The sequence below is a fragment of the Aythya fuligula genome, chromosome 18 (genome assembly GCF_009819795.1).
Source record: "Aythya fuligula isolate bAytFul2 chromosome 18, bAytFul2.pri, whole genome shotgun sequence".
Lineage (NCBI taxonomy): Eukaryota > Metazoa > Chordata > Aves > Anseriformes > Anatidae > Aythya > Aythya fuligula.
In genome coordinates, this window is record NC_045576.1 from 5,222,803 (window position 1) to 5,242,736 (window position 19,934).

The 19,934-nt window shown below is 59.4% G+C and overlaps 1 protein-coding gene across 6 annotated transcripts in view; it reads right to left on the minus strand.

The window, feature by feature from the left end:
* Positions 1 to 2,891: 2,891 nt before the first annotated feature.
* SEPTIN9 (septin 9) overlaps positions 2,892 to 19,934 on the minus strand; it is an 83,224-nt gene continuing 66,181 nt past the window's right edge. For all 6 annotated transcript variants that reach the window (XM_032199635.1, XM_032199634.1, XM_032199636.1 and 3 more), the window contains 10 exons: positions 17,863 to 18,054; positions 16,566 to 16,694; positions 16,097 to 16,178; positions 15,119 to 15,256; positions 9,897 to 10,014; positions 7,956 to 8,051; positions 7,167 to 7,263; positions 5,891 to 5,942; positions 5,088 to 5,219; positions 2,892 to 3,119 (listed from right to left, as the gene is read on the minus strand). In XM_032199635.1, coding sequence (XP_032055526.1) covers positions 3,065 to 3,119; positions 5,088 to 5,219; positions 5,891 to 5,942; positions 7,167 to 7,263; positions 7,956 to 8,051; positions 9,897 to 10,014; positions 15,119 to 15,256; positions 16,097 to 16,178; positions 16,566 to 16,694; positions 17,863 to 18,054 — 1,091 coding nt within the window. In that variant the 3' untranslated portion in view covers positions 2,892 to 3,064. The remainder of the gene's footprint in view (positions 3,120 to 5,087; positions 5,220 to 5,890; positions 5,943 to 7,166; positions 7,264 to 7,955; positions 8,052 to 9,896; positions 10,015 to 15,118; positions 15,257 to 16,096; positions 16,179 to 16,565; positions 16,695 to 17,862; positions 18,055 to 19,934) is intronic.

Genomic DNA, 19,934 nt, shown 5'->3' on the forward strand with positions numbered 1-19,934 from the left:
GTCTGGCTTCCCGCATAAGTCCCACACCTTTTGATCCTGTAACCGCTGCCACTCGGGACCTACAAGGTTCCTCGGATAATCCCGGAGAGCTGGTGCTTTGTAACTCCTCTCACTTTGATATTCAAGGCGAAGCCGGACAGCCCACACATGAAAAGGCAGGCTTCCCTTTCTTCCCAGCCTTAATTTCATCTGCAAATTAAACATATTGAGACAGTTGTTTATAGAGGAGTGCCCTGATCCTCCCAAGAGGGCCGTGGAGCCTCCGGTGTGTAATTTGGCTTTAGGAACATGGTTTTAATCTGGGCTTTCTGCTGCAGCGGAGAGAAGGGCAGGGAGGGGCCAAGGGCTGAGCTGGTGCCTGGCGGGGCCAGAGCACATGAGGGGATGAAGGCTCCTTGAGCACCTCCATCCTTGCCCTCAGCAAGGCTATTTCAGGATGTAGTTCATCCAGGCTACAGGTTTTACATCTAAAATAAGGTCCGCCAACTTTGTTAGCAAGGGTTTCCAGCTGTGATGGACAAAATGAAGCCACAAGATTCCTGCTTGCTGTCGGTGCTGCAGGCATGTATCCTGCTCCTGTGCAGGGGGGAGCTGCTGGGGGCTATGGGGGTGGTGCAGGGGAGCAAAACCCACAGGAAAAAAATGGCTCCAGTGGTTATCCGAAGGGGGAATTTGGTACACTACCATGTGCTGCGGGGTATGGCTTTAAGCTTCAGTAAAGTTTTGGAGTCTCTGGGAAGCTCGTAATGTGCCTCTGATGGAAGCACCACTTCTGAAATCACAGTTTTTAGCTTAGCTGGGGAGTGTTAATGAGAAAATACTGCAGGCTGCAGGTGGAAGTCTCCCAAATCCCATAAGTTAGAAATAAATTATTCTGTTTTCCTAAATGAAGCAGTGCAGCGCTGCTCCTCCACTGGGCTGCCGGTGAGAATTAGCAATTTGTGCAGGACCAGCCAGAGCTCAGCCAGGTAAACACAGAGCAAAGAGCTACAGACTGGGATTTGCTGGCAGCAAGGAGGAAACCCTTCTGCTCTGGCTTTGAGAAGGAGCAGCAGCGGTGGGGTGGTGCGAGGGGGCAGCGGGAACGGACGGACAGACCAATCCTTCCCACTGCAGCCAGAGCAGAGATGATCAAAAACTGCTCCCAACTGCAGAGCAGCAGCCTCACGGTAATTAAAGCTGGAGCGAGGCAGCTCTGCCTATGCCTGCTGCAGGCCAGCTTGCACATCAAACGGCGGAGCTTCCCATGAGGACAGGTCCCACGTCGCTGCGGTGGGGTTTTGATGAGCACCACAATCGGTGTGGAAGTTACCGGCCAGGAGAGCCCCTTGGCAGCAGCTCAGGCTGTGCGGGTGATGTGCAGCCGTAGGCAAAGGTGCCCGGCCTCTCGGGTACCAAAGGCTCATCCGAAAGGACCTTGAGCACTGCTGGACTCCTTCCCAGAGAGGGTTTGTCCATCCCTGGGCAGGTCTCCAATGAGGTTACTAAGGAGGGAGATGGGTGAGTACAACGCCGGGTATTGAGTGCTGCGGGTGGGCGATAAATCTGGGTGCCGATGCCTGGGATCAGTCAGGAGCAGGTGAGAGAGAGGCAGGGCAGCACTGTGGTAAATCCATGTGCTTTTGGAGGTGATTACCCTCTGAGTAATTAGTTTTTAAATCAGGCAGGCATTTTGGGGAGTACTGGCTACGAGCTGCTTTAATTATTTATGCTCCCTTTCACTCTTTCACTCTGCAGGCAGCCTCTGCATGAGATACTCGCAGGGCTGGCTGGACAAGGAGCCCCCTGGCCGTGTCCCTGTCCCCCTGGTGCCACCCGGCCGTGCTCAGGTTCCCCCAGCTCTGCAAAGCAAATGGGAGCAAGCGCCCATCACTGCGTAAAGCCCTGCTCTGCTCGGTAATTAAAGCCTCACTCATCTTCACTTCCCTCATTTGCTGAAGCGAGGCCACTCCACGAGGTGTTAGTGCAAGGCCCTCTGCCAGCCACGGCATCGTCAGGCGAACGTCCCCCCGGGACAGCCGGGGCCGTGCACGCAGCCCCTTACTGACTGCTCGGCCCCAAACCTCCCCAGCCGCCCCTCCTGGGACGCCCTGGGGGAGAGGGGGTGATTTCACAGCAGCGAACCCTTCCCTGAGCTGGGGTTTTGCTGTGGCACCCCACAGCCCCCTGCTCCTGCACCCCATCGGGGCGTCCTGGCTCTCCCCTGCTCCAGAGCCTCCGAGCACCTGGGAGCCACCCCCACAAACCCCCCTCCGACCCCAAGAGCTCTTCCCTTGGGCTACACAAAGCTGCTGAGCAGGGACCTTTGCCCGCCTGTCCCTCGCCATGGTGAGAAACCATTTCTTGGTCCCCAAAAGCGCCCATCCTGGTGCAGCCTCTGCCTCATCATGGTGATTTTTCCCCACTAAGAGTTTTTGCTCAGGGTCTTGCTCTGGTTATAGCACCAAGAACGCCCCATCCCCATCCCCATCCCGGAGGAGCAGGGGCTGCGAGGAGCCTGAGCCAAAGCCACCGCAAGCTGCAGGGTTTCACGTGGCAATACTTTAACACGGGCAGCACTTGGGCTAAGCTTAGCACTAGGGCAAGAGGAGCCCATCAACGTTGAACCTCCCTGGATGCCATACATGACGGTCCCATCTCCACTGCTCCAAATCCCAGCTGCCAGCAGAAAGAACAGGTCCATAAAGCCGGTCCTGCACCCTACAGCCCCCCAGGGAGCCCAACCCAGCCCAAAGCTGATGGAGATGAGCAATAAATGAAACCTTCCCCCCAAATTGGGCACAGTCCTTTCAGCCTCTGCCCTCACCCCCAGCCCCGCAGGATCCATGCAGGAGCGACCCCATCCCGGCTGGGGACGTCCCCAAAAACCAGACGTTTCCAAACAAGCCTCCTTCTATTTGCATTCGAAACATTTATTTTGGGAAATACATATTAAACACTATTATTTATACAAAAATGGACTAAATTTGTCATAATGCTTATAACCCCCAAAAGGCCATTTTAATAGATCTGGATGAAGTTTTTTTTTTATTGTATTATTTTCTTTTTTTCTTCAAAAAAAAAATCAGGTTACAAAGGAGAAAGCGGCGTGTCTTGCTTGGCCCAGCTTGAGATATCGACTAGAGGAAAAAAAAAAAAGTTGAAGATGACATTTGCAGAAGTGCCTCACACAAGAGATTTTTCTCCCCCTTAAAAGTCTTTTTAACACTTGAAATATATATACTTTTTTTTTTTTTTTTCAGTTAATACATTTTGTTTTGTTTTTGCTAAAATATAGCAAGTCAGCAAGTACATAACTGTTCCTCCCCAGCAGCCCAGCAGCCCTCCCAGTGCTGCTGCGGAGGGGAAAACACGAGGAGGGGGAGAGCGCAGCCTCCGTGCCATGCGCACCCTGCGCCACCGCTACCACTTCCCCGGGGCAGCACGGGGCTGGGCACGGCCCGGGGACAGCCCCGAGCACCCCTCTGGCTGCCCACGGGGGTGAGGTGTGGGGAAAATCTGCAAATTGCCCCCCCAGCGCAAGGTTTGGGCAGCCTGAGCAGGGCGAGCGCATCCCCTCTCCTCTCCTCTCCTTCTGGCCACCTGCGATGAAGCCGCTGGGTGGGCTCTGCGGGTGTCCCCCAGTGCTGGGGACACGCTGCCCTCTTAGCACATGCCGAAAAAAGGGTGATTTGGGTAAAGTTTCGTCCCTTGGAGAGGGGAGCGGAGACTGATGGGGCTGACAGCAGAGCGGCAGGCGGGGCAGAAAGGTTGCAGAGCTCTGCGCCAAGAGCACCTGCTTGCATGCCACGCGGTGTTGTTGAACACCCTTGCAGGGTCTTTTTTACTGCAGACCCATGGAAACACGAGGCACACGGGGGGGCAGAGCTGAAGGGAGAGTGCCCCAGGGCTGGGGGGGTCCCAGGAGCCCTCCCCAGGGCCGGGGCCGTGCACGCGGGCATGCGGGGCTCAGTCCGATACGGGCACGGTCTCCTTGCACGAGGGCTAGGCAGATGGAGGAGCGTGTTACGCACATACACATCACACAGGGGATGCAAAAAAATAAAAAATAAAATAAAAAAAATACCTAACGGCCTCCTCTGTCTTATGGAAAAGCCTGATAATGACAAGGGTCAGACAGGACAAACTCCCCACCGCCGCTTTGCAGAGATGTTCCGCTCTCAGCCCCCTTCGGACAAAGAAACTTGGAGCCTTCGATGGCACCGAATTACAAATAAATATACAAGGCTTCCCAGGAGCTCAGCCACACTTGTGGTCCAAGCGAGAGGGGAAAAGGAGTCTCTGCAAAGCGCCGCAGCTCGGGGAAGCATTTTCCAGGCTGCGAAGACGGCCAGCGCGAGCCCCCCGCCCCCCGGTTCCACCGTTGCAAGGTACCAGTCCCAAAAGGCACTTCTCCCAGAGCGGGCAGCTCTGCCGGGCTGCGGGAAACCCCTAAAGGCTCCCAGGTTATTGCGTGTAGGCAGGGGGGGGTCGGGGTTGGGGCTGGCTGCTTCTGGAGGACTGCAGAGGGCTCGCGAGGAGGAGGAGGAGGAGGAGGAGGAGGAGGAGGCAGGAGACAAGGATGTCACCGTCTTGCTCTCTTCATACCACCGTACCTTGCTTCTGGAGGCTACATTCACACGGAGAAACCCTTGCCTTCAATGGACGGAGAAGAAAAAACGGCAAAGCCACAGGGCAGAGGTCCTCAGCCTTTGGCAAATGCCCCCTGGAAACAGCCACGGAGGGGGCAGGAGACCCCCGCCCGCTGCCCTACCCCTAAACCCCGCAGCTCTGGGGCAGCGGGAGGAGGCTGCCCCATTAGGCTGGAGGACGGCGAGAGCCCGACCCCAACGGGGGGACGGTCCCCAGCCCGGCCACCCCCTCCTGCCTGAACGGGGCCGAGACGGAAAGCCGTGCCACGAGGCGGGGGGACGAGCGGTCACCCCACTGCACGACAGCTGGTTATTTGGTCAGTTAACATGGGCGGGGGGCTGGGGGCAAGGAGGGACAGTGGCAGAGGATTTATATAAAAATAAAGGGGGGGGGGGAGAGGGGAGAAATAGCGAGCGTGAGCGAGCGAGGTCCTGGCTACAGAGTGAGACGGTTACATTTCGTTAGCCACCAGCTCCTTGTCGGTCACGCCGTTGGAGAGCGAGCTCTGGCCCTCGTTCAGCCTCTTCACCCTGTAGGCTTCGAAGTGGATGTTGCTGGTGATGTCCTTTATGTTCTGCATGTGTGTCCTGCACCAACACAGACAGGGGGTGGTTGCAGGGGGCCGGGGGCTCACCCAGCGCCAGCCCCAGCCGCCACCTCGCACCCCTCACCCTCTGCTTTCCAGCTCCCTCCCAGCCCAAATGTCCCCAGCCCAAACGTCCCCAGCCCCTTCTCTGGTTCCTGACACATCCTCAGGGTGTGGGGTGGAAGCAAAGGCAACGATGGGAAACTGAGACCCGAAGCCTTTGCACGTACTGACAGCCCGTGCTGTGGTACGTGGGGAGCCCTCGCTGCACGACACCCTCCTGGGAAGATCCCGGTCCTACAAATCCCTGGGGTGAGGCTTTGAAGCCCTGCACAGCTCTGCCAGCAGCAGCTCCACGTGCGGGGCAGCCAAATTGAGACCAACGTCCCCTCCAGCCAGCTGAAGGGCTCAGCACCCCGCTCCCCCAGCAGGGACACCCAGACCTCACAACAGCACGATGCAAGAGGGTGGCGCTTTGGGACTGGGGAATGGTGCACCGGGGAGGACCTGGGGCTGGTGTGGGGTCAGCAGGGCAAAAATACCCCTTGGGTGCTCCAGGCAGGTGGGATGGAGGGGAGTGAAGCAGCGGCTGTGTCCCGGGGGGGGCTCTCCCCTTTCCCTGGATGCCACCCGCTGAGCGCAGGCTGCGGGGAGCAGCACGGCCCTACTGACCTGATGAGGAGGTCCCGCAGGTAGGCGAACTCACAGTGTGTCGTGTTCTCCACTGCGAGGGGGACAAAAGAGAGAGAAAAACCCATCAGCGTGCAGCCAGGGCAGAGAGGGAGAGCACGACCGGCTTCACTGGGGCGCAGGGAGCTGAGACAGGGACCCAGCCCCAGGGCCACCCGTGCAGGATGCTCAGGAGTCCTCCTTGCTGCCGTGAGGCCAGAGATTTCCCCACCCGCCCGCCCAGCTCAGCACGACCCCGTGCTAACGGGGCTTAGAGCAAGGAGCAAGAGGCTGGGGGGAAAGCAAGGGGTGCTGCTCTGCCGCAAGTAATGACAGCCGGCACTGTGCCAGGTGTTTGAATTTAGAATCTCAACTCCCCTTTTTGATTTTTTTTCCACCCAAAATGATTTCTGCAATCTGTTCATAAGAGAATAAGTAACATTGTTCTGCAAAGGCTGCCCACGGGCACGCTGGCTCCTTGTGTGGCACCTGCCTTTGGCACGGGGAGACCGACACGGAAGGCGATTCGTGTCTCAGCCCTCCCTGAGCCCCATGAACTCAGAACTTCCCAGGACACAGCACAAGAGGGCAGCAGAGATTTAAAATACACTGATTTTCCTGGCAGCTTTGTTAAGCAATCCTTCAACGCGGGATTCCTATAAAAGAGAATCATAAACAAGAGAAAGCTGTCAAATGGGGGGGAGGAAGGCAGGGGGGTGGCACCAGTCAGCCGGCTGCCCACAGCCAGGGACCAGGTAATGTGCTGATGGGCTGCAGCCATAAGCCTTTGCCTAACCTTTAAACTCTGACTTAAAATGGTGGAAGGAGGAGAAAAAAAATGTTAAAAAAGAAGGAAGACATCGATGGGATGAAGACAGAATGAAGAGATCCCACCAGGGCACCACTAAATGCATGGAGACCTCTGGATGGTGGGGAAGGCTCTAAGCTGGGCTCGAGAAAGAGACCTCAGCACTGAGCTTGTCTGCCCTCAAACCCAGCCGGCAGGCAGGTCACAGTGTGGGAAGCAGGAGCCTGGCCAGAGGGGGAGACAAGACACTGAGAAGCGTCCCCTCACACCCTCAGCTGCCCCCTGAGCTGAAGGACCTCAGCACAGAAGTGGCTGAGTTATTTCCAGTCCCAGAGACGGGGGAGGTGGCTCTCCCGGAGGAGCAGGGAAGCTCTGGGTCCATCTCGATTTCCACTGCTGCTTTTGGAGCTCATCACCTTCTGCCAGGGCAGGGAGTCGGGCTCGGGAGGTGGGGAAACAAGGGCAAGCTACCTTCAATGGTGCCCCACTTGGTCTTCCTTCCAAGGATTCTTCTTCCATTAACCTGGTACTCCTGGTCGCTGCCCACCACTGCAAACGGGATCATTTCCTGAGGAAAGAGAAAAACAAGGTCACGTTTTCCTCCCGAGAAATCAGTCAGGAAACCGAGCTGGTGAGCAAAGCCCTGGGCCAGGCTGTTTTCAGAGGAGACCTTCACGGGACAGGCCAGCCTGCCCCTGATGCCGGGGACCTGGGCAGCACCCAGCCAGAGGAAGGCAGCAACCCGGGGCTCGGTCACCCCCTGACCCCAGGTGCTGTCTTGGTACTTTGGAGTCCCTAATTTTTATTTTTCTTCCTTGATTTTGCCCGATCCAATTTTCCAAGTTAGAGACTCGTTCGCTATTTCCTGCAGCAGGGAATTCACCTCCACAGAAGGAGCAGGCTGCGGGCAGATCCCCTGCAGCCGCCAGGAAGGGGGCTCCCCGTGCTGCAGGGGGCATTCCCTGCACCTGGGGGGGGGGCACGAAGCCCCCAGACCTCCCTGCCTGCTGCTTCCTGAGGGCACGTTAAGACACAGAGCTGGGGGAAGGAGCAGCAACAGGGAGGCAGCCTTCCCCAGCTGCCTTTTTTGTACTCTCTGTCCCTGCTCTGAGCTCTGCCATGACCCCAGGCAGGCTGCTGCGGGGCTCAGCACCTTCAGAGAGAAACCACAGACCCTGGTGAGGACCCCGCGGCATCCCAGGTGCTCGGAGCCGCAGACCCCCCACCCGAGCACATTTAACGGCGACGCCAGGCACTAACCCTGAATTTCTCGTTCACTAGCCGATCTTCAGAGTCTTCATCAAACTCCTTCTGCGGGTACACGTCGATCCCGTTGGCGAGAAGATCGGCTGTGATCTGGGAGGGGAGGAGCAGGGGACACGTGAAGATTCGGGCAGAGGAGCTCGCCCCCACCACGGCGCTGCCCCAGCCCCTGCAGGAGGATTCAGGAGCAAGCCTGCAGGGCACAGCAGTGCCCAGGCACCGTCACCTTCCCTCTCTCCCCCAAATATTGCCCACCTGGGGGACAGGGACCTATGTTTAAGTGCCACACACCTCCAAGAGCCTGCCCTGTAAGGTCTGCAGGAACCTGGTGCCAAGCCAGGCTGAGAGGGAGCTGCAGCTGGATGAGCTGGGCTTTGTGTTGGCATTTAACAGTACAAAGACACAGGGTGCACCCAGCGATGGGAACACAACTGCCAGGCACGCGGTGCTGGCCCTCACGTTGTTTTTTGGCACTTGCTGCCCTGCCTGGAAAGGTTTCACAGCACTGCCTGCTCTGAGCAGCCAGGGACACAACTGCCTGGAGCGGTCTCCAGGACACTGCCTCTGTGCAGGGCAAAGGGGCACCAAAATCCGAGTCCTGGGAGGTTAGGGTTAGGGTTAGGGTTGGGGTTAGGGTGAGGCTTAGCTCAGGTCAGCACCAGGAGCACAGAGGTTCAGCCTTGAGCAAAGCTGCAAACCCAAACCCACACCTGTGCGCCTGCTCCTGTCGCTTGCTATGGCCACCTACTCCCCCCACATCAGCCTGCACTGCAGGCTGGCAAAGGAATCAGACCAGAAAAACCCCAAACCAGTCCCCACACACATACCTGCTGGGGATGACCACTATTTTATGGGAACAACCCAGCAGAGCCAGCTCCACGGGGCATTGGACCCCATTTGACCAACTCAGTGCCTTGCAGGCACCAACCTGACGCGGTGCCCGCAGCCCCAGGCAGCTCCTCACCTCCTGCACTCCCCATCCTAAATCCCCGTCCCTAAAGCTGTCCTTTTGGCGAGGCCACGCTGCCCCTTTCCCTTCGCTCCACTCCCTGCCCGGAGGGGAGATGTGCTGCACCCCGGCAAGCACTGAGAAGCGGAGGCTGCTCAGGCTGACCCTGTCCCGTTCTGGGTCTGCGTGTCGGTACCAGGCTGCAGAACCCAATTCCTGCCCATCTCCTCCCTGCCCTACAGCACCCGGTGCCCGAACCATCTGCATTGCAGCGGGGTGTTTGGGGAATGCTGGCTGAGTGACCAGTTTTGGCAAAACCTGGCCAGTTCCTGCTCAAAAATGCCATTCTGGCTCAGAGCAACGAGCCACGCGGTGGCCAGGGGCTCGCTGCTTTGTGCAGTGAGTGCCGGGGCCGGCACGGCCGCAGCCACGCCGCGGCTTTCAGCGCTGTGTGAGCAGCCCCCAGCTCCCAGCAGCACGGGGCCCGCAGGGAGGGAAGCGAGCACACACCACACACACCTTCGGTGGGCTCAGCCGCCGCTCCTCGGCTCCCCACCAACGCGATCAAGGGAATTTCGTGGCTCGCTTCCCCATAAATCTTGCCCGGCTGAGCTCAGCAAACCCCCCAGTTTTTGCCTGGTTACCGTGTGGCACAGGGAGGGTTCTCCAGGCTGTGCGTGCAGCGCCGCCCGCCTCCCGAAATAACCCAACCCAGCCCCAAAACAACAACAACAACAACAAAGGAGGCAGGAGGAACAGGCCCCGAGACCACGAGCTCCAAACGTACTCCGCGCTGACAGCGATCCAAGAGAAACACAAGGAAGCGTTTGGAGCGAGGGCCTTCCCTCCTGCCACATGGGATCGCTCAGGGCTGCAGCCCGAGGAATGCGCCGGGCTCCCAGCCAGGCGCTCGGCTTCCCAAAGCTGCCTGGGGAGAGGGGCAGGGGGAGCTGCGGAGCCCCCCCAAGCACCCCCGGCCCCTTCCTTACCCTCTGCTTGAAGTAATCCCTCTCCTCCAGCGTTAACGTGTCGGCTTTGGCGATCACCGGGACGATGTTGACCACCTTGCTCAGGCGCTTCATGAACTCGATGTCCAGCGGTCGGAGGCTGCAAAACACGGCAGGAGAAAAAAAAAGGGCTCAGCCTCTTTGCTTTCCGAGAGGAAAAGGAGAGACATTTTCTCAGAAGCTCGGCGGCATGTGGCAGCAAGGTGCCCAAAGCCAAGTGTGTCCTCGGCAAAGCCGGGATGCGAGCACGGCGCCGCAGCCTGCCCGCGGCACACATCAAGCTGGGGAGAGACCACGGTGCAAAACCTCCAGCTGTGCCCACGAGGACATGCTGGCAAGGGCCAGGGCCAGGCCGGCACGATGGGGACGTGGCCACAGGTCCCTGCTCTGATTCACCCTTGCTCTGTCACACGCGAGCCAAGATTTCATCCCTCACCCACTGGCTCGGATGAAAAAAAGGCTCTGCCCATTCTCACGCGGCACAGAAGAGATGCTGCTTGTTCCAGAGGGCAAAAACATTGGGAAACTTCTACAACCAAAGTCTCGGCAGAGCAAAGCTGCAGCGATTGCACAGCCGAGCCATCAGCCCCTGGGGAAATCCCTCGCTGCTGTGCGCTCCTGCTGACAGCGCGGCCGCGACCCCCGGTGCCACGCTGCGCCTGGCCCTGACCCTTCCCTCTGCCCCTCCGTCCTCTCTGCTCCCTGGAGGTATTTTTATCACCGGGGGATCCCAAGCTGGCCAGATAAAAGCCTGCCTGGGGATGCCTCTGCCCGCTGCAGGTCCCCATCGGTGGCTCTGGAGGTGACGGGGACACGGTGGCCACGTGCGAGCTGAGCAAACGCTGCTCAGCACCTGGGGAGAAACCCAAATAAACGGGGCTGTGACTTAGGGTGCTCAGGTGCTCCCGGTGTGGGGGAGCACAGAGCAGAGCCCAGTGCCCAGGGAAGCCAAAAACGTGCTTAGAAGCAGGGAGGAGAGGGCCAAGAGAGCACCTGCTGCCAGCATGCTCAAGCCAAACCCCACCGGGGTGGTCCCCTCAGGCCCTACAAAGGGCTCAAAGGCTCCCACAGACCCCACACAGCTCCCACGAACCCAGTGAGAGCCTTGGGAGCCCAAAGGGAAGGGGCTGATGCTGCTCCTCGGCAGTCCCCAGGTGGCATCTCCACCCCACAAGGCCACCCCTGCCTGGCCCCACAGGGACACCCGGCCTGGAGAGACCCGGCACGGCGCTCCTGCTGATCCTAAAACCACAGCTCGAGGCTATTCCAGTGCAGACATCAGAGCCCGTCCCCGGCCAAACCCCATCTCCTCCTTGGGGCTGGGCACACCCCGCACCACAAGGACCTGCCCCAAGCCCCCCAGGACCTGCCCCGAGCCCCCCGTGCTGTTTGCACGCACGGCCCCAGGTGCTGGGCAGGCAGCGTGAGGACAACCAAGTTCCTACCATGAGCTCAGGAGCCACAGCTCACCCTGGGCCCCAGGAAAGAAAAGGAGTTTGGCTATTTAAAAAAATTAAAAAATAAAAAAGACTGAAAAAAGTACAAGGAAACCCCCACGGACACATCTAAGCAGAGTGCTGCTGGCAAGCATTGTTTGGAGCTCTGCAGAATGTATTTCCCAGACCTCCAAGGAAGCCATGCACTCATGTTCCTTTCCCAGCAGATTTCTTTCCCCTCCTTTCTCTTTACCATTTTTCAAACAGTTTTTCCCCTTTAAAAGCCTCTTCCCCACCGAGACTGTGCTGCTGCCTCCTCCTCCAGCTCTCCTTTCGGGATGCCCACGTAGCTGAGTTTCAGGCCGGGCGGCACCGAGCCCACCCGCCCCGCCACCAAGCCCCCCGCCACCTGCTGAGGACGTGAGGGTGGCGAAGCAGCACCACGAAGCTGCTCCCAGGACACACGAGGACTGGGTGGGACAGGAGGGGATGAGCACAGGAGCCCCGTGAGCCAGCAGCACCAGGGGGCAGCTCCCTACATGTAATTCCTCTGAAATTCCTGCTGCTTGGCACCACCCGGGAGAGCAGGGACAGTTCTGGTGCTCCGCCACCACCGTCCTGCCACCAGGATGCCCCCAGCACCGCCGTCATCCCCTGGGAGCCCAAACCAGGTTCAAAGCATCGACACCAGAGCTCAAAGAGCATCAGCAATGAAATCACTAAATGTACCAACGAGCAAAACAGCATGAGAAAGTGAGTTATTTCTTTTCAGGTCCGTGAGATCTGCTCTTTTCACAAGCACATCATGAAACAGATGCTCAGGAAGAAGCAGCACGTGTTTTCTTCCCCTTCTCCAGGTGCTCCTTAACTGTGCAAGCTTGCAACTAGACACACGCACGCTTTGGACTGTGCTGGGAGGGGCTGGAGGAACAAAAAGGGAGCAGGCGAGCTGGAGCAGGGGCTGCAGGAGGGGCTCCAGCCCACCCCAGCGGGTGCTGGTTGCTCCCGGGTCCCCTCTCGCTATGGGGCTGGGGAGAGCAGCGCACCCGGGCACGCGTCCCGGTGGCTGGGCACACACCGTGCCTGCACAGCCCGCAGCCACGTGCACAGCACAGGTCCCCTTGAACTGCCATTAGAGGAATAAAAATTCCCCACAAACTGCAGTTATTTCCTTCGGGTTGTGCCAAGGAGCTCAGCAAGACGCTGAGCCGTGCTTCCAGCCGACACCAGCGAGCACCCAGCGGCCACCCAGCCCCGCCAGCACCCTCGGGGCACCCAACCGAGTCTGCAAGAGGTGGAAAGCGGCCGTGAGGTGTCCGTACGTCAGCCAGCACCTCCGGCACACGCAGCAAAGGGGGCTGCCGAGCCCAGGGCAGTATTTCAGAGTCACATTTCGCAGCCTGGCGGTGCTTCACAGGGGTCAGAGCTGAGAAATTTATTGGGTGGCAAAGAGCTCGGCTTGTGCAGCTACAGCCAAAAGCCCCTGCCAGCAGGTTACTTAGCCTTTGCAAACATGGTTTTACGGGAGTGTTACAAGAAGGACAGGGTGTGTGCAAGCTAGATGGGTTGCAAATCCTACCCTGACCTCCCTGCGAGGGGAGAGACAGCGGCAGCAGAGAGGAAATCTCTCCCTGGATTAACCCTTGAGCAGCACGGCGGGGAGGCACCAGCCTGCACTGAACGCTGCAGCACCCGTGTGGAGCTGCAAAAACGAGCTCAGAGCCCTGTCCCTGCTGCAGGACGGGCCCCACGGCTCATGGGCAGTGCGGGGGGAGCACGTCGGGGCGATGAGCACCGTAAGGGGAGGTTCACAAGGGGCAGAAGGGGAGCCACTGCCTCGAGCTTTCAGAGAAGCACCACTTCCCATGGATTTCTCGCACCCTGTGGGGTTTGCCCCCCTTTCTGCAACCATCAGCTTCACTCTCAATCTATTCCCATCCCCTTCCAGGAGGGGATGCGTGAGCCAGCTGCGGGTGGGGACCCCTGGGCAGGGAAGGTCCCCGAGCAGTGGCCACAGCAAGCGCTGGCCCCAGGCGGGCCACCAGGACCCGCCCGGCCGAGGCTGCAGCAGGGGGAGCAGGGTCTGTGCACGGCTCAGCAACAACGTCCTCCAACCGCCAGGCTAGCTCGGATATTGGAAACACATGTTGAGTGCAGAGAAAGAAAAAAAGCAGCTGAACTTCCCCGCAATTACTGCTAGCCGGCGGGTGAGAGAAACCAGAACGCGCCGCTGGAGAGGCTCCGGCAGGGGACGGGCTCTGCACCGCTGCTCCCCGACCCGCAAACTGCGCCCCGTGGGGGGCTGCACATCCCGGGGGAGCTGAGGGAAGCAGTGCCTGTGCTCCTTCACCACAGCACACCCAAATCTGCCACCTCTGCCTGCTGCAGCACAGCGCTCCATGCCCGCAGCACACACGCTGGTAAGGGTTAAACGCCTGAAGCCAGGAGAAAAAGCCAGAGCGTGGCTCCTGCTGCAACACCCCGACCTGCAGGACCTGGTCTGCAGATGGTTTGCAGATCGGTCCCGAGATGAGCAGGACCGGCGAGCCAGACTGGCCCAAAACATCGTCCCCTCTTAAAGGGTTTTTGCTTTACCGGGTTCTCTCACGTGTCAGCACGGCCCCCGCTCCTGCTCAGCTGCCCCAAGCAGAGGGGGGTGTAAAGGAAAAGTCCTGACCGGCCCGGTGGTGAGGCTCCTGCTCCCTCCTCAGAGGCTTTCCAGCCTCATCCGCACACGCAAGCCGTGCCTGTTACACAAGCAGAACATAACTGGCCCATGCAGTCATTCTATTCCAGCGAAGAATGCATTTTTGGTCTACCCACTGACAGAAGCAAAACAAAATCTTTTCTATTGAAATAAATCTCTACATGGGGAAGAGGAAAGGGCTGGCATTAATACAGCTCTGGCAGTCCGAATCTAACTTTTGAAAACAGAAAAAAAAAAATTCCCCAGGCAGACAAAGCCAGAAGTGGAAGGAATTGACACAAATCAAAAGGAAACTTCAGTCTCAGTTCGTGTCGCGGTGCTTTACGTTGCAGCTTTCAAAACACTAAAGTTCCCAAGATTTCCACTAGAGGCTGTGTCTTTAAAAAAAAAAAAAAAGAGGGGGTGGGGTAACGAAAAGCACCAGGTTTAGCCCTTTGATGCTGTCACTTGAGAAATGCCAGAGCCAGGAAGGCGCTGCGCAGAATAAACGGCATCCCACTCGCAGACTAATCAAACAACCTACAAAATGCCCTAAAAGGGTTAGGGTGTTTGCTCCCTCCGTACGGCAGCACTTCGCCCCTTACACAGGCAGGGGAGCTGGGGAAAAAAAATAAATAAAATTCTCCTGTTTGCAGAGGCAGCCCCAGCAAATCTGAGAGCTTGCTGACTGACTGATGCCCATCGGCTGGGCAGGCAAGGTGGCCAGGGCAAAGCGATCAACTGAAGCCCTGAGAGGCAGTGAGGGCCCTTGGGGAGAAGAGGAAACACCACATTTTTCTTGGCTAAAGCAGCTCTGTGGTGTCGTAAGGAGTGCAGATGCTACAGCCTTAGGAAAAACAGCTTCATGCGGGCTGCCTGAGGGGCTGCAGCAGCCTCGCACAGGAGCCCTACCTCACCTGCCCCGACTGCCTGCAGCCAGATGCTCGTGAATGGCCCCGAGCTCCTCCGAGTCCCCTCAGAGATCCCGAGGGACCCGAAGGACGTCCCCGAGCAGCTGAGCTGCGAGACTGGAGGCAGAAAGGGAAAGGCCAAGGGGCTGAGGGCGGGCGGTGGGTACGTACGAGTGGCCGGTGGCGGGGATGAAGTATATACAGCAGTGCACCCGCGTGTCGGGGATCCGCTTCTTGCGGTTGATGTTGATCTCCTCCTGCAGGTACTTCTCGTACTGGTCGTTGATGAACTTCATGATGGGCTGCCAGCTGCAGAGAGCCACAGACACGAGGTTGGGTTCGGGGGAGGGACCGGGACCACCCTCAGCCTCCCCCCCCGGCCTCTGAGCAGGGGATGCCTCGTAGCCCAGGAGCAGGAGCATCCACCCCAGCTTGGTATGGGTAGGAGCTCCTGAAGTTGTCCGGTCCTTTCCAACACAAAAAGGGCCCAGAAAGCCCTAGCAGGCACGGACATGTCCCCGTCCTCCCAATCCCATCCCTGCACCCCACTGTGGGGCCTCCTGGTTTGTGCTTTGGGGCAGCGCTGCAGCAGAGCAGGTCCTCGGGGGTGTTTTTGGACAGCCCCCAGTGCCCAGAGCAGGACACGGTGGCTTCCAGGGCATCCTGGAAATGCCAAATACATGGGGAGCGAATATGGGACAGGAGAGGGGAGCTGAATGCAGCTGGGGTCCAAAAACCCCCCGTTCCTCCCTGCCCCGGAGATGTGTGCACACACACGGGGGCTCGCGTTCGGCACATCCTGCAGCCACCCAGCACAGAGAGCCACTGTCCCGGGGCCATGTGGCAGGGCCCAGCCTCGGGGCCACATGAGCGAGGCCCAGGGACGAGCCCTGCTGGCACACAGCTGCTCCCGGCCCCGAACAAAGGGCATCTCACGGCACGGACAGCACGATGTTTGTGGGTCCACAGCAGGGCCAGGGAACGCGGCACCGCGCTGCCACCCGCACCAGCCCTGCTGCTCTGCAGGGACAGCACAGGGACAGCACAGGGACACAGCTCAGCCCCCAGGACCAGCTCTGGGGCAGGGTGTCCCAGGGATCAGACGCTTTCCCCCCCCCTCCTACAGGCACGGCTGCCCAGGCAGCTCACCAGTTCTCGTTGTTGATGTGGTCCCCAAAGCCCGGGGTGTCGATGACGGTCAGCTTCATGCGAACCCCCTTCTCTTCGATCTCTGCAATGAGAAGGAAGCAGCTGTGTGAGGCAGCTCCCGAAAACACCTGGAGGTCCGGCCCAGCCCCCCCCAGGGAAAAAAAGTACCTTTACAGCTTTTCCCAGGCACAAATCAGCCCTCCAAGGAGCTCAGCACCACCTCTGCCCTGAAACTCAGCCCCCCACCACCAACGCCCCTTGTTCCCTTCCATCATCATTAGGTCAGTGCTGGAGGGTAAAAAGAAGAGAGGCGTCTTCCCAGCCCCACGAGCACCTCTGGATGGCCACAGCCCCCTCATGCAGATGGGAGCAGAGGTTTGGGGGGCCCCCAGCCCCCCCAGGCCTGCCGGGCCACGAGGCAGAGCAGGACCGAAAGCCAAAGTGCCAGCCGGGCTCTGCGGGGTCTCACCGTGAGTGATGGATTTGATTTCAATGGTCTTGGGGATCCGCTCCTCAGCAGTTGGCTGCACAGATTTCCGGCTGATTTTGGACTTGAAGAGGGTGTTGATTAACGTGGATTTCCCCAGGCCGCTCTGACCTGGAAAGCAGCAGGACAAGGCACAGTCAGCACCGTCCCTTTCATGAACAAGCTCGCCTTGTTCATGCTGCCACCCAATTCCCCAGGCTGCAAACAGCCCGCCCGGAGCCTGCCAGGGGAAGAATGAGGTTTTGCAGGCTCTTGGGATCGTTTCTCCCAACAAGGAGCCTCAGCTCAGCAGGGAGGGAGCACGGGGAAGCCTGGAGCTATCGCCCAGGACATTCCTGGAGCAGCAGACGGGTGGGTGGGTGCCTCTTCTGGCAGGGGAGCGGGGGCTCAGCCCTCGGGATCTCATGTGCAGGCTCTTGGGATCAGTGCTGTGATCCCTCTGCCCCGGGAGTGCTGCTCAACTGGCTGCAAAGAGCATTTTTTACATTAAAAATGTCACGGGAGCCTGCACAAACTGGTCCTGCAGTGAACGGGTTCACAGTGACCTCCCAGCCCACATCCCAGGACGCCCTCCTCTCCCAGACCCATTTCTGTAGGAAAAAAAAATCGAAAAGAGGAAATGCTTGGCATCAAAAGAGCCCGCTGGGAAGCTACAGGGCAGCTGCAGGCTTCAGAGAATTAATAAACTCCTTGGGTCAGGCCCTCCTGCATCCCCAGGATGCTCCCCAGGGCTCCTGGAGGAGTTTCCCAGCACATGAGCATCCCTACCCGAGGCTGCAGCCCCACACAGCTCCTTGCAGGAGGAAATGATGGGAAGGCCCCCATCACACCACGGCCACAGCCTTCCCCCTCTCCCAGGAGCCCCCAAACTCTTTTATCAAATTTCACACCCCCAGAAGAGCCACCAGCACCCAGCTGTGAGCCGAACAAGCCCAGCCACCCAAACCTCTGCTGGATCTGCACCGCCAAACACCCGCAGCGTTTCCTCCCTGGCTTCCCGAGCCCGTCCTTCCCCTGCCCCGCTGCCCCCCCAGCCCTCTCTCCTTGGGGATGTGCCTACAGGGGATGCACTGCAGGAAGGTGCACGGGACCACAGCCAGCTCCAGGCTGCGTCCCAGCCCTCTGCAAGCAGGATTTGCTGGCTCCTGCAGCAGAGCCACCGCCACGGAGCTGAACTGCTGCACCCGGGGAGGGCACGGAGAGGACAAACCCTGTCCCAGCAGCAAACAAACAGCTCGCCGAGCACGCGGCCGGCAGCTGGCCCGGGGGGAGCGCTCACCCACGACCATGATGTTGAACTCGAAGCCCTGCTTCATGGCTTTCCGTCTCATCTGCTCCAGGATGGCATCTATCCCCACGTAGCCGAAGTCTGCCGCCGGCTTCTCCGGCCGCGCCGGCGCTGCCTGCTTGGGGCCGGCATCCCGCGGGGCGTCCGTCATGCCGGGTGCGTGGCTGGGAACGGCCTCGGGACCTGGGGAGGCAGAGAGAGAATGGTCAGGGGTGGAAAAGGGCCGAGCACACCGCGGTGCTCCTCCGGGAGGAGCTGCCTGCCCTGTGCCAAGAAGGAACGAGGCGCACGCGGCATCTCCGCACCAAGCGGGGATTTGGGGCATCTGGAGGCTGGGAGCAGGCACCCAGCATCATCCTTCGCCTGTAATTACCTCAAATCTGGGATTTCACTTCTTAACACGTGCACATTGATCCCTGCCCCCATTACCGAGACTACTGGAGCACAGCAAAAGGACGCGGCCCTGCAGCCGGGTGTGCAGGGGGAGCACCCCGGGGTGTCCCGCTCCCGGCACCAGGGAAGCCCTCAGCACGAGCCTGGAGTTCATGCCACGAGGGTGACGAGGGCTTTCAGCAGAACAGCCCTGTGCCAGGACACTGCCATTAAAAACTCGCATTCCTACATCATCCTACAGCTGTAATTACAGCAGTACACTGGCTGCCGGCGTAGATGCCTCACAGCCACGTTTTGGGGAGCCGGATGGCTCTCTGTCACACAATGAAAGTCTCCAAGTCCCATGCCCACTCTGAGCTGCCTCTGACACGGTGCCCGCAGGCCCCAGCTCGCCCCTCACCGCCCTACCCCAGCGCACACCGCTGAGAACTAAAAACTAACACATCTGCCCCAAAATGGGCTGCAGCAGAAAGCGCCCACGCAGTAATGGAGCCGTCACGATGCTGCCCCAGTTCTGCCGCCACCCGTCAGAGGGAAAGCAAAAAGCCTTCAGCTTCCTGGAGAAACGGGGCGCTTGTCCCACCCGCAGGGTGGCTACGGGGCGTGCAGCTCACCAACGTGCTTTGGGGCTCCGGCTATAAAGGAGGCAGAGGTCTCTGGAGGATGAGAGAGAAAAACGTGCACCGATCTGCTGCCTCCTTTCATCTCCTCGCCAGAAAAGGTGGTGGCACCGTCCTCTCCCGTGGGCAGGACCACCACAGGCAGGCAGGCAGGCGGCCGTGGGGGTCACGGGGCGATGCACTCTGCTCGCAGCCCAAGCACGGAGCGTGCACAAGCTCGGCCCCGGCTCTTTGCGGGCTCCTGGTGGAGCCGTGAGCCACGGTGAGGATGCTCCTGGAATGCAGGCGTGGAGAGGGAAGCAGCCGAGGGGTCAGGAGACACAGCGAGAGCCTCCGCTAGCCTGGGCTGCTGCTGCTCCATGCCCAGCTCCCTGCATGGCCAGCCGAAGCCTTTCATTTCCTTGTGGCTTTTTGCCAAGCTCTCTGTTCTTGTATCCTAAAGCACCACTACGGACTTCAGCTCTTCTCCCAGCTTGTTGGCCTCAGATGAGGCGCTGCGTGCCCTCCTCTCCCTGCCTCCCAAGGGATCTGAGCGCAGGGTGCAGGCGGTGCCCAGGGGCTCCCTCCTGGCACCACTCCCCCCGTCCCTTCCCCCCCGGTGACCGGCACAGCCCGGGGCCCAGCACCAGCCCAGAGCCAGCTGCGAGGCAGAAGCCCTCACATCCTGCGAGCACAGCGCGCTTTGAGTCAAGCAGGAAAAAAACCAAACCAAACCAGAACTGATCACCCAGACCGATACGGGTGGCTCTGAGCGCTTTTTTTCCACCCCCCAGCCCCGGGCTGTGCAGAGCAGCGTTACTCACGGGGCCGCTGGGGAGCAAACACGCAGGTCTGGCCCACGCAGCAGCAATCTGCTCCTCCCGGCTCTGCACCAGGCGCACACACACAGATTTGGGCTGTAGCACAGCTGGCAGCACGCTGCCGGCTGCTCCCTGAACAGATCACAGGCCCGGCACGCCAGAGGTCCTTCCACGGGCCCTGGGTTAGCGCTGCTTCAAAGTGGCAAGGCCAGAAGTGGAAAAAAACACCAACATACCGCTAGAAAAATGA